Source organism: Danio rerio, chromosome 17, assembly GCF_052040795.2.
Source record: "Danio rerio strain M-AB ecotype USA chromosome 17, GRCz13ab, whole genome shotgun sequence".
Lineage (NCBI taxonomy): Eukaryota > Metazoa > Chordata > Actinopteri > Cypriniformes > Danionidae > Danio > Danio rerio.
The window spans coordinates 1,282,667-1,297,405 of NC_141037.1; the positions used below are offsets into that span (position 1 = coordinate 1,282,667).

A 14,739-nucleotide genomic window follows, 5' to 3' on the forward strand; every position below is an offset into this window, starting at 1 on the left:
AATTGATTGTCCACTTATAACTTAACATTTGAATCTTTTACCAAATAATATATAATTATAGATAAAATAAAAGTTTCTGTTCGAGCCACGTCGCAGAAAATATCAATGGTTTTGATTAAAAAAAAAACAAAAAAACTCAATTAACATGGAAAAAAGACAAAAGCTGTACAAACGAGTGTGCTGATTTTGTTCTGTCGTGATTGTTCAACTTTTATATTGTAATCATACCTGGACGTTTCTAAATCATAAAATAGGCAAATATCCTGATGGTAATTTAACTCCCTGCTGGTGAGAAGAGAGGGCAAAGCTGGTGTCAATACTAATCAAAAGCACGATTATATCATTTGAAATATTTCAGCATGGATATTAATCGATATTTTGACAACACTATACTCTAACTTGTCTATTGCCAACTTTTCTAGTTTTGTTGTCTATGTTCACCAATCTCATCATCATCATTTGAAGTAAGAACATTTAATGACACATTAAAACACATAACAGTCCTATTGGAGGATCAGTTTGGCCTCAAAATACTCATTATTATTACTATCATCATCATGCTTTTTCACTATCCTTCATCATTTCATTTCCCATCATTTCAAACACAGTCACATTTAGCATGACCACCAATTCTTTTATATATTTTATTAAGTATACATTTCTTTTTGACATAAATGTTACACTGAGTGGCTATGAACATTATTTCAACCATAATTTAACATTTTTATTCACTAAAGTTACTTGAAATATTTAAACCAGGGGTCACCAATCTCGGTACCGGAGGGCCGGTGTCCCTGCAGGGTTTAGCTTCAACTTGCCTCAACACACCTGCCTGGATGTTTCAAGTATACCCATTAAGAGCTTGATTATCTAGTTCAGGTGTGTGTGATTAGGGTTGGAGCTAAAATCAGCAGGACACCGGCCCTCCAGGAACAAGTTTGATCACTGATTTAAACAAACTCTTTACTTGCACTTACAATGCTTTCGGTGTATAGTAAAACACTTTTGCAGTCTCGTCTTCAACATATACTGTTACTAATGTAGTTCTTTATGTCTAAAAATGCAGAAAGTTGCCACATTTCTCTTAAGTCAGTGGATAACATGACTTTTGAAGTCTTTTCCATTCATTTAAAAAAAATACAATAATAATATGATAGCAAAACAGCTAAATTCAGAATGACTCTCTTGGCTGTATTTTATTATTATTATGACAAAAATTATATATTTGGCAGGACAATCATTCACATGATGTGATGCAAGACCAGTAAACATTAATACTGAATCATGGCTCTGTGATCAAAGTGCGCCACCAGCTGGTGAAGAAGGCAACCTTCACACAAAGGGATTCTTTTGACAACATCTTTTATAAAAGCAAAACATTTTTATAAACAAGTGACAGCATTGAAGATATGACATAATACTGTAAAACAGAACATACATTATCATGAGTTACACTGTGAATGTTGCCTTTAAGCTCTTGAAAATAAAATCAAAGTTTTTGCATGAAATATAAATAAGCTGACACCTACCAAAAACCAACATCTTTTCCCATTCTACTAACATTCATTTTCACTCTAAACAGGATCTTCAACTATTCGTACATTAATATCAGTCTTCACACTTTCACACACTCGTTTTTTCATTTACCCTAAAAAACAACCATAAATTAGCAGTGCTATATTCTGTGAATCATGTTTTTATTCCTCATTTATGCTTTTGAATTGCATTATTAGACTTGGATTTTATGGCACTTTTAATGATATAAAATCTGAAAGAGAGACTTTTATTGACAATTTTAATAGTTTGAAGTGAAATATACTTTAGGGCGGTGTTGTAAACAATATGTTCTTACTAAATGTATAGTTTCAAACTACTAAAATTTCAATAAAAGTCACTTTGTTCAATTGCAGAGTTACATTTCCAACATCAAAAGCCAACACAGCAATGATCCCAAACATCCCACAATGCAATTCACAACCATAAACAAATGGAGAGCCCACATAAATCATGAAATACAGAACCAGTTAATGAACAGGTATTTTTTTTACAGTATATATAAACACATCAAATCTGAAATCTTCATTTCTTGCACAGCAGATGTATAACAAACTGCAGTTCAATGTGATCCTGAAATCCACAACCAATAACAGAAGGATCAAGCACTTCCCTTACCATTCAGACCTCCTCGTTCACCTGTAAACATCATATAAATTAAGACTCCTGAATGCGTGAAAGCAGTATTGTTCATTCTCACAGGTCGATGGGCTTCATGGCCGACAGCAGTCTTCCCTCCACAAGAGGGTGTCTGGGTGATCCTCTGTAGTGGCTGGTGTCGTTTTCAGACACTTTCAGCAGGACACATTTGGGATGTTCATCTGCAGCATTCTTACAGTTCGAAAGCATCGCCTTTGGTGCTTTATTAGTGATGTCTTCCAGCGCTGCAGGCTTGACTGCTGTTTTCTTTGGTGGAACTGGAGGTTTGGGTTTTACACTCGAATACAAACCACTTTCCAAACTCACAGCTTTTACCTGACTAGCGGCGCACCATCCCATCCTACTTTCCTTTCGCTTTCCAGCCAGAGAGTTAATTCTGGTCACGGACTGCCTGACTGGCGTCCGCTGAAACTTTAAAGGAGAACGGAGCAGTTGAACTTTGGGTGAATGGAGCGTCATCATGTTAAACAGTTTAATCTGATCTGCCACTTTGCTTTTCTTGCTTTCAGCATTATTTTGTTGCTCTTGGGAACTTTCGATCTTCTTTTCCACCAATGAAGACGCTCTGAGCTCATCCTGCAGGGATGTATTAGCATTCACCTGCGATCTTGTTGCATATGGAGTTGACTGAACCCTAGTTGAAGTGTCCAGTCTGAAAGCCACAGGACTTTGGATATCTAAAGCATCGATTATTTGACTACAGTTTACAGAACGTACCGCAGACTCTTTTAGGTATTCATTTTTGAAGCATAGAGATCCATTAAGGCTGGTTTCCACAAAGCGTGTGGGTTCACTGTCAAACAGAGCGCTGTCGATGTGTAGAGGCGATAAGGGAACGATCTCGATTTGTCCGAACGTCACATCATCATTTGATTGGCTGGACTCAGATATTGATTTATGCGCAGTTTCCGAAGGCAAATGCACATTAGAGGAATCATCTTGTTGATCTTTCTGTTTAATGATGCTATGAAGATCACTGCCGGACTCTCCAAAAGCCTGTCTGATCTTCAGAAGCGTGTGTCCGGTGTGAGAGCACTCTTCAGGGGTGGTTTCGGGAACGCTGCTGATCGTAGGAGGTTTGCTTACGATGATCAGTGGAGTCTCAGAGAATGAATCGGTCGGGAAGGTCAGTCCTGTTTCAGGAGTTTCTCCAGTCCACGAGCTCCTGTGATCTGTAAAATCACACTGCGGCGTCGACAGGTTATCCTCTGATTTACTGAAGAACTTTGAGCCTGTGAAAGAAACATGGACAGTGTTACAGCAGTCTGTAGGGCTGTCATTGCGATATGAATACAATTTAAACAGATAGTTCATTTACATCGATTGGGGTGATTTTGTAAGTGTGTGAATCATGTACAAAAAATAAACAAAGAAAATTGCAAGCTAAAATAATTGCAATAGAGCAACAAAAAGTCAAATAAACAGCGCTTTACGGCTTTCTGTAGAGTCAAACAGTATTCGGGTGCAGAAAATGAAAAATGTAATGTAAAGTATAATGTACAGTCTTCAGTAAAACTATTCTTCATTAACATTACAAATGTACAAATGCTTTATATTCTTGAAATGCCTTTAAAACACATACAAACCATAAAGTTTCACTTTGTTATGGTTATGTATTCTCAACTGTTGTGTTGATGTACTGTAATTTAGGGTTGCACGGTTTACCGGTATTATGGGAGCATCGTGATACTATGGCTCTAAAATACCGATGGTGCCACTGTAGTGAGTAAACGGTAGGGGTGTCATTAATGGTCTATCTGCAACAGATAATGTTGCATGTAAATCTGCCTAATGCATCCACGTGTTGGCTGTGGCGTAGCATATGCGTGCGCTTGACACAGAAGTATAAATCAGTCTTTACGTGTTGCCTACTAGTTGCAGATGCAATCATGAGGCGGTTTTTGCGCAGAGTTTGAAGTAATTAATCACAGAACTAGAGAAAGTGCATTAAATCATTCATTGTAATAAAGCATATTAATAATGAAATCAAAAATTATAGTATTACATTGAGCGTTAATTTTAAGCTATCTGATGGCCCACCTGTAGGATCGCTAGGGCCCACTAGTGGGCCGCAGCTCACCGGTTGAGAATCCCTGCTTTATCAGATGAAATTAACTGTTTGAAGTTGCACCATCCAGTGGACTCAATTGGAACAGCAGCTTCTTTTATTGAGAAATAGCAGTACATTTTTATACTTTACAGAATCATCTCGCGGGCCGGATTAAACCTGTTTGCTGGATTAAACCATATGTTTGACACCCCTGCCTTAAAGAAATGTTTGTTTGTTTTTTCAATTGTTTACAGAACAAACCACTGTTGTCCAACAACTTGCGTAATTAACCTAGTGAAGCCTTTAAATGTCACTTTAAGCCAAATACTAGTATCTTGCAAAATAACGAGTAAATATAATTTACTGAGACAAAGGATTTATTACAACTATTATGTTTAAACATGCGTTGAAAAAAGTGAACAGAACAAGGGAAATACTTTTTTAAAAATTCAAATTTCATAGGAGAGCCAATAATTTTGTCTTCATTTGTATATAAACAAAGAAATATAAAAATTATACAATGAAATGTCACACACACACACACATTATTCATAGGGTCAATTTTAGTTTCATGTTTAGATCACGAGGCAGTTACTGTACATTTGTCACAGGCATTCACTGTAGATGTAGAACTATATTCCTGCAAAGCCACTATTGACAAGTGTTTAATGCGAGAATGGGAGTATTTCACAGTATTAAATCAAATCCCAAAAACAAATAAACAAACGTACTGACCTTTCGAGGGGCTCTTGTTCAAAACAGGCAGACTTAACTCCTTGGTGAAGTGAAAACCGGTAGAGCTCTCTTGTGTTGCTAGGCGCCAACCTATGACCTCAGACCCCTTTGGCACCGGTTGTGAATGTGTAATGAGGTTCTGTTGAAATAGAGGCAGCTTCTTTTTACTCTCATTGCTTTTGTGATCGTCTGAGTGCTGAATTATCACAAACACAAGCTCAATAATCAGCAGCTCTGGTCAATCATCTTTTTTTTATTTGAGCATAAACACATGCATAAAAGAATGACCATGTCAATAAATGGAAAGCGCATGCATACATTACAAAAATAACAATTATTAATATTATTCTGTGATTAAAACATTTTATTTTTATACAAATATTTTAGTAAAATCATCTCTTAATATTAATTTCTTTTCTACAGTCACAATGTTACAACATTGGACAACAACATAGTGTGCAATATTTAGCAGGACAAACATCACATGAATCATCTTAGTGTCATAAAAGCATTAACAAGAGTAAAAGCAGTTTTCTTGATGGCTAAAGCACCAGCAGCAGCATCACTAAAGTGTTTTTTTTTGTTCATATTGAGCAGCTATTCAAGTTAGCAGCAAACCATGCACAGGTTCAGCCCTTAAACAAAGACTCTTAAGTACAATAACATGATTATTTTCATGACTAAATGCACGCTCCTCATTAATAGCAGCATGTGCCTACATTATACTGCCACTAGATGGCGCAGGAGAACACTAAATAGACAAATTCTGTGCTATTTTACTCATCCATGAATATGTATTAACACATACAAATTAGATGACATCATCATCATGCAAATCACGAACATGCAAACGGATTGCATTAAAAGAGCGGGCGTTTAGAGGAGGATTGTTCAGTCTCTGGCGTAGGTGGACAGAGATGATGATGTTTCTGAACTTACAGAATCTCGGCTGGATTTGCCCAAACTGAAGCGCAGACGGAGAGATTTTCTCACAGGCTCTTTCTTAGCGGTTCTGGGAGAGAAACAGCCCGCCTTCCCTGATTCAACTCTGAAATCAGACACAAATCATCATCAGAAATGAGCTTAAAGAGATATTTATGAATGCATGCAGAAATCATATATAGCAAACAATATATAAAAACTAAGGCTGAGCAATATATCATTTGATCATCGATATCACAATGTGTGCATCTGCAATAGGCAAATCACAGGATTACATTGTTTATTAAAGATTAATGAATGAAGATGTTATTAAATTATTACTTTTTCATTATTTACACAATAATGATCCTGATATTTAACATTCGATTGTTTAATTCCTGTACTTGAACACTGTTTAACTTCCCAGAAAACCATAAAGCACTGTTTGTTTATTTATTTTTGATTGTAATTTATCATCATGTATGCAGATGCTCTGAAATCTTTATAAATAAAGATTAAATTCATTTAGTGAAACTATACTTATATGGCAATATCCATGTCGTGGCAAAACAACATTTTTGCAATCAAATTTAAGGCTTTTCCCCCAAGAGGATTGAATGAGGATTTTGATTATTTGTGTCTCTTTAATTCATGGGTCTCAAACTCAATTCCTGGAGGGCCGCAGCTCTGCACAGTTTTGCTCCAACCCTAATCAAACACAGCTGATCCAACTAATCAAGGTGTTCAACACTACTACATCAGCTGTGTTTGATTAGGGTTGGAGCAAAACTGTTCAGAGCTGCGGCCCTCCAGGAATTGTGTTTGAGACCCATGATTTAATTACTGAACATGAATGAACAACAAGGTTTGCCTGATATATTGTTTAATTGTTGACATTAACGTGCAATAAGTTGATTATTTCATGCAAGTTGTTTAGAGGCAGTTCTTTTCTTAGCTATTCCTTGGCTATTTTTGCTTGATATATTACTGAGTGCCAAATTTCTGATGTACAGGAGATATTAGTTGATGAATTCTGTTTACTGTTGATAATGTGTTGGGGTAGTTAAAAAATATATATATATATTTCATGTGAATATGCAGAGCTAGCCGACAGTTAGCTCTCTGCAACTCTCACATGGTCGCTCACTGAAGCTAAGCAGGGCTGCGCCCGGTCTGTACCTGGATGGGAGAACACATGGGAAAGCTAGGTTGCTGCCGGAAGTGGTGTTAGTGAGGCCAGCAGGGGGCGCTCAACCTGCGGTCTGTGTGGGTCCTAATGCCCCAGTATAGTGACGGGGACTCTATACTACTCAGTGAGCGCCGTCTTTCAGATGAGACGTTAAACCGAGGTCCTGACTTTCTGTTGTTTAAAAAACAACCCAGGATGTCCTTAACCCTGGCATCCTGACCAAATCTGCCCACTGTCCTCTCTTCATCTGTCCAACTATCCCCGTATCATAATTGGCTTCATCACTCTCTCTCCTCTCCACCTCAGTCAGCTGGTGTGTGGTGTGCGGTCTGGCGCAAAATAGCTGCCGTCACGTCATCCAGGTGGATGCTGCACACTGGTGGTGGATGAGGAGATTCCCCACATTGTGTAAAGCGCTTTGAGTGCCCAGAAAAGCGCTGTATAAATGTAAGGAATTATTATTATTATTATTATATATTTTTTCCTTTTAAAATAAAAATCAACTGTATATATTTTGGCCTAATTTTGTAATGTTTGTTTAATTTTTAAATGATTTTTATTATATCTCTATTTTAAAATCTTGTTGTTTAAATCAGATCTGTAGATAAATTGATAGCGAACCCCTTAGTCACCTGTTATAGAATTATTTAGAGATAATTAATGGTCATTCTGAGGAAGCCACATGGCTGAAACATCTGTTCTTTATCCTGAATTAATGAGCACAATCCAGCTTTGTTCTTGACCACTAAAATAGCTGTACATTACAGTTAGTTAACCAGTAATCATCAAATCTGCAGTAGAGATTATCATTAGCGTGTGCCGTACCTGCTGACACTTCGGTCTCTCAGCCGTCTGCTCTTTCTCCTGGCAGAACTGCTGGACAGACGAGAGTTTCTGCCCACTGAAGACAGCAAACCACTGTGAGACGAGTCCAGAACCCCTGCTGCGCTGTGAGCTGAAAACACAACCACTGATCAACACACAAGACAAGGCTCTTACACTTTTTACAGTCAAATTTAAGCACTTCCATTGCAAAGTTTGGCAAATTACATATTTATATATATATTACAAAATTATAAGCCCTCCTGTTCAAATTTAATTATACTTCACATAATATCAGATGCTATTTGTTATAGTATAGTATAGTATAGTATAGTATAGTATAGTATACAGGGTTCAACACTAAGGATTTTTTCTACTGGCCCAATCAGACCAGAGGTTCAGATTTTTACTTGCCCTGCCAATATTTTCACTGGCACCACAAAAAAAAGTTAATAGCTATTTCTTAGCCGCAAATAAAAAAATGTATCAAAATGTTTGTAAATATAGTATTTAAATATTTAAAAAAAAATTTTATAAATGTGTAATGTGCAAAATTCTAAGTGTTTTGAAACAAAAGATGGCTAAAGACCTGCCAAACTGACAGCAAACTACAAAAGATCACTTATTTTTTTTAAGTCGTGGTGTACCCTCGTATGTCTGCTTCCAAGACGTTAGAAACAAATGTTTTCCTTTAGTATCATCATTTGATGTTACCGCCATGTTGCTGTCTCTTCGCTGTACTAATAACGTGCTCATAACATCCAATCGGATAAGAAGAACCGAGAAGGTAGCATTTGAAGGCTTAAAAAATACGAACTGTTTCTTAATTCCAAAACTGTATTTGCTCGCAATTTACAAATAGTCACAGGCAAATTAAACGTTAGTAACAAGGCAGCAGTGGCCCAATAGGGCCAGTAACGATCCTGTCTACTGTCCCGAGCATCTCACACCCTGGCCCCGGGCCATCGGACAGTCCTTATTGTTGAGCCCTGGTATAGTATAGTGTAGTATAGTATAGTATAGAGGGTTTTTCCTGCATAGAGAATTATGAAGTAGCCCAATTTTGGACCACCTCCATCTTTTGACAAAAATCAGGCAGGCAGGCAGACAGACAGTAGTAGCAAAATAATCATGATGGCTGCACCACCACCACCTTATTTAAGTCATAAAATTCTTGAGATTTTTTTTTTACATTTTGATGGTGTGTTTGCCCCAAGACATTGCATTACTGTCATTTATCCTCTTTTATGTCATTTACTTGCATCCTAAATTAGATTTTTTTTTCAAAGGAATGCTACTACAGGCACATGCACAGACTACAGAATAGTACATTTTATGCAAGAGCTTAAGTTAAGCCTTTAAATGTCACTTTAATCAGAGTACTAGTATCTTAAAAAATATCTAGTCAAATATTATGCACAGTCATTATAGCAAAGATTAAAAAAATAAATAAAAATAAAATAAATTTGAATAGTTAATATTATTAACCATTTAGTAAGATAAATGATTATGAAAGCAAAAAAACAGACATTTTAGCCCAATATCTAAGCACTTTACAAACCTTGCGTTTTTAAGGAATTCCAGCACCTAATGTAGCAGAAAACTTACTTGATCCTGGAGTAGATGTTCCTCCAAACAACACGCTGGGGAAGAGCTCCAGGCCGAGGTTCTTCTTGATGGACCTGCGTTTCTTGTTGGAGAAGCCGTGAGTCTGAGACGACTCTGGAGGAAGTTTACGCTTGGAGTTTGGAGTCATGATGACCGGAGTGGCCATGGAGAAAACTGACGGAGACAAATAGAGACTGAATTGACTCTGAAGTACTGGAGTTATTGGAGGACTTGTACTTTATGATCCCACAAGTGCCTATTCAATGCAAGGAAATGTGCTGAAATTAAACAGAGCAGCAATTTTAAAGCAAAAGATCAGAGCAACAAATGCCTGAAAATGAAGAAGAAATCATTTTTGATCAGTGGTTTCCAACCTTTGCTAACTCACGCTTCTGTTTTACGAGGCACACTGTAATGTTTATATGAATCAGCTAGTTGTGGTGGGTTGGTAATGTATTAGGCTACTCTCAGACGCAGGACTGTTAAATAAATTGTTCTGCGATATACTGTAGGGTTGGGCGTTGTCAACCAATTTGGCATTGTACGATGTCTAATGTGAAACATTGTGATCCAGCAGTACATCCTTGATAAACTGTCCGACAGGCACTGCTCTCTGAGACCAGTCACCTGCTGACTGCCTGGAGCTCAGACGTCCGCATATGCTGCAGTGTGTGCCTGTGTTTTAGGTCACGTGATGTTTTCAGAGGTAGAGAGGTTTTTTTTTTTTTCAGAAATGCCAGTGGACGTGGATCGTTTTTTGTTCTAAAATGCCATTTTAAAACTAAGACGTATTAGTGTAAACAAAATTAGTGTGTGTATTTTTCACGAGCGGGTTGCTGCTGCGACGGGGGCGGCGTAGAGGATCACAATGCCTGCTAAGCATCGTGATGTCTATCGGCCATCGCGATGGACGATGGCATCATTTATCGACCCAACCCTAATATACTGTCAAAAAAATAATTGTGATAAGTGTCATTATTGTCACTTTAAGGCCGATTTATGTCTGTTTATATAATGATTATACAACAGCATATTATAGGCATAAAAACATTCAAGTTTAAGTGTGCTTGTAAAATGGCTTTAACGTTATTCCTGAACCCTTACTTTTCTGAAAGTGTATTGCAGATTCGAAACGGCTCATTTAGACACATTCTTATAAACCTGTCAGTAGTTTTCAGGAAAGGGGAAGCAAAACATCTTTATTCACCTGTTAGTAAGGATTGTTTGTAAAAGAGTTGAACCCTGAACTCATCATGGAATATTAGCTCAAATGTTTTAGACATTCATTTCTATGTAAACATAATGGACAATCTATATCACGTCACCAAAAATGATTGAAGTCATGTCCATGTATTTCACATCGCATGTTTTTTCGACAAGTCGATATATTGATTTGTGTGACAGGCCTAATAATTAATAATAATAATTCCTTACATGTACGTAGTACTTTTCTGGACACTCAAAGCGCTATACACATTGGAGGAATCTCCTCATCCACCACCAGTGTGCAGCATCCGCCTGGATGACGTGACGACAGCTATATTGCGTCAGACCACACACACCAGCTGATTGGTGGAGAGGAGACATGATAAAGCCAGTTATGATATGAAGATGGTTAGGAGGCCATGATGGACAGAGGCCAGTGGGCAAATTTGGCCAGGATGCCAGAGTTAAACCCCTACTCTTTTTTTCTGAAAGAAAGATTAAACTCAAATTGATGGATTGATAATTTAACCCAATAAGCAATTATAACTTTTAAAGTAAATGATTGACAATACACTCAAACAGGTTTGGAACAAGTGAGTAATTGATGACAATTTTCAAGTTTGGGTGGACTATCCCTTTAAAGGGTCACGAAACACCAGAACACATGTGTTGAGCTGTTGACAGTCGTATATGTGTCCCACACTGCTATAAACACTATTAGGACACCTATATTTCACTAAAAAGTGTAAATTGGTCGTTTTTGCGTAATTTCAAGCAAAGTCGTACTTCCGGTTTGAAACGAATTTTTGAAGCTGCGTCACGGTCATGACATAATAGCGTGTATTCCAGCGTGCAGACTGGACGTCTGTGCCAGAGTGTGTCTTATTACGTCTTACAGTGTGATGCATTAATGCATGAGTAAAGCTTGGTTCAAACCAATCAGCGCGCTCTATTGTGCAACTTCATTAATATTCATTACTGTCACAGTGTTTAGACGACAGAGACGCCGCGTTGTGTTGGCAAAACAAGCGTGAAGTGTTGCCGTTAAGTTTTGTTTTCATTTTCTCTCTGTGAGAGAAATTCCCTGAATGAAAGAGCCAAACTGCAGTTAAAGTCCACCATTTAATAATTTGGCAAATAATTTGACTACAGATGTCCATGTAGGTTAAACACCATCACTTTCTACTGTGTGTATTTTGACTCTGAAACTCGCACGTGCCCAAATAGACACTCCTACACCAACCCACTTTAGTTCCTCCGACACTCCCCCTAAACAGAGCTGGACACGCCCACTTTTCTGACTTTTTCCAAAGTAGAGATGTGAAAACACCCTGCTGAAACGAGGGGCTTTCATGGCCCTTTTAATAACAGCTGGCAGAACCCTGCAATACCATCACTTTCCACTGGGAGGCCGCATACCACAGGTTGAAAACCACTGATTTAGACAAACAATAGAGGAAACGTGCTAATATAAGCTCTGAAAGACAAACATTGTGCCGCATATCATCAATGCAGAGTCCTAATGAAAAGCAAGCAGAGATCCATCACATGATGGATAAAAGCAGACAAGCCATCTTGAACTATTTACAGACAGCATTTGCTCATTACATTGAAGAGGTGAGGAGAAGAAACTCTGAATGTGAATGCGGTGCAGCTGATCTACATGCAGTGACGTCTGATGAACATGTACCCACCTGCTCCATCAGAGTGAGGGGTATTTGTTGGGGTTCTACTAGCTTTTAACCTATTCAGAGCTCCATTTACCACGTCTGGAATACAAAACACACCAACTCAACTATAATGGGTCTAATTATAGGCCTATAAATCACGGTTTACCATGTGATGAAGCTAGAATTAAATAACCAGTTCTAGGGCTGCACAATATATGCTTTCAGCATCGATATCTCAGTGTGTGCGTGCAATGGGATCTGCAATGTTGAATTGGATAGTTGATCAGCAAAACAGTTGAGAATACATGAGACTTGTGGAGACTTTGCCAAGAATAACCATTACAGAGGGAAAGATTATTTGCATGTGTTTTAAAGGCATTTCAAGAGAGTTTAAAGCATTCGGGCACAAAAACGTACATTTGTAACTTTATTGATGACGTTAAATTACATTTAATGATGTAACGTTTTACTGATTAATACAATGAGGACCACAAGATGGTGTTATTTTACATTTCATTATTTATTTTCAATACCTGAATACTGTTTGACTCTCCGGAAAACCATAAAGCACTGTTTATTTGAGTTTTTTGTTGCACTATTGTAATTATTATTTGCTTGTAATTTGTTTATTACTTGTATACATGATTCACAGCCTTGCAAAATCAGCCTAACCAATCTAAAGTAATGATTTCTTTCCAAATAGAGCTATTTCAGCCATTTGGTGAAAGTGTATTCATATCACTGAGAAACAAAACATCACAATCTCAGATTTCTCCAATATTGTGCAGCCCTAACCGATTCCATCTGATGTGCTTTTAAAGGTGGTTCTTACCTCCTAAACTGCGTCTGTTGCTTTTCTTCAGGTCGAATTGAGCATTGCTGTCCTCTGGAGACACGGCGGATGGAGAAAACACAGCAGCATCACAACCCAACATGGCTGGAACCTTCTCCATCAGGAACTGAGGAACCACACCTGTTAAAAAAATCAATTGGGTGAGCTATCATATAGATTAGTACATTAAAACGTACAAAACACATTAATCATATGGCAAAGCATCAGTTCGGTTTCATATTTAAATAAGAACAATTTTCAATTACACAAATCTAAAATAACAGCATATTAAAAGCCAGGGAGGTCCTGATTTGAATGTGTATCTTGACCACTGTACTGATTAATCAGGAGATATATTCTCTAACACTTGAGTATGACATAAGAAACCAAATTCGCCTTGATCTTTTGACATTATAAGAGGTTTTAGTACTAAAAAAACATCCTGCGGTTTCAAAGCTTAAGACGTCCTCCTGATTAGAAATGACAATAAATGTTCCCCACTGTATTGCAAACGATCACATTTACCCCTTCCCTAATGAAAGGCTGTGTTACCTATACGTTGAGCGTTCTCTATCAGACACTGTACAGCCGCTGCCTGATGCTTGAGTCTCTTCTCTGTGCTGCTGCTCATCTTTTCTCCTCCGTCGCCACAATGAAAGAGATTCGGTGCAAAAATAACTGCGAGATTGCTGCTGTCCATCTTATTCTCAGCACATCTGGAATAAATACACAACACACACACACACACACACACACACACACACACACACACACACACACACACACACACACACACACACACACAGAGTAAGCAATACACACTCATAGCGCTGGGCGATATGACAAATCTCGCATTATATAGTCAAATTATATCCTGATAATGATGTATATCAGTGTTTCCCAACCACGTTCCTGGAGGACCACCAGCACTGCATGTTTTGGATGTCTCCTTTGTCACACCCATTACAGGGCTTTCACTCTGATTCTGAATTCATCTGCTAATGAGCTGAGGATCTAAATTAGGTGTGTTTGGTTAAGGAGATATGGTAAATGTGCAGAGCTGGTAGTCCTACAGAAATGTGGTTGAGACACACTGATGAATATCACAATATAGAACCATTTCTGTAAATTAATATTTAATATTGTCCACATGTAAATGAGTATTCCTGTTTTGCATTTTAAAGTATATAGTCATATATAAACTCATTTACATGTGATCATATTTCTCAGTTTAATCAGAACTTCAGTGCAAATACTTGACTAAAAATGTAGAAATGTGCAACAAATATTAATAAATTATCAAACACTTACTACAAACTAAACATTGCAGGTCAAATATAAAAATATCCCTAAATAAAATGCACCATGTAAACATTGTGTTTTTAAGATTGGAACTTTTTCACAATGCTTTTATTCATGTTTTATGTCTGAATGCCCAAAACTGCATGCAATATTGTACTTATAGAAATTATAAAAAAGTATCATCATAAAC

At 37.5% G+C, this 14,739-nt stretch overlaps 1 protein-coding gene across 8 annotated transcripts in view; it reads right to left on the reverse strand.

The window, feature by feature from the left end:
- Positions 1–1,170: 1,170 nt before the first annotated feature.
- arhgap11a (Rho GTPase activating protein 11A) overlaps positions 1,171–14,739 on the reverse strand; it is a 1,047,489-nt gene continuing 1,033,920 nt past the window's right edge. For 2 of the 8 annotated variants that reach the window (XM_087288862.1, XM_087288864.1), the window contains exons 5-11: positions 13,800–13,963; positions 13,248–13,388; positions 9,540–9,713; positions 7,935–8,064; positions 5,939–6,047; positions 5,000–5,138; positions 1,349–3,446 (exon numbers count right to left, since the gene is read on the reverse strand). In XM_087288862.1, the coding sequence (XP_087144988.1) occupies positions 2,251–3,446; positions 5,000–5,138; positions 5,939–6,047; positions 7,935–8,064; positions 9,540–9,713; positions 13,248–13,388; positions 13,800–13,963 (2,053 nt within the window). In that variant the 3' untranslated portion in view covers positions 1,349–2,250. 8 annotated transcript variants of the gene reach the window in all.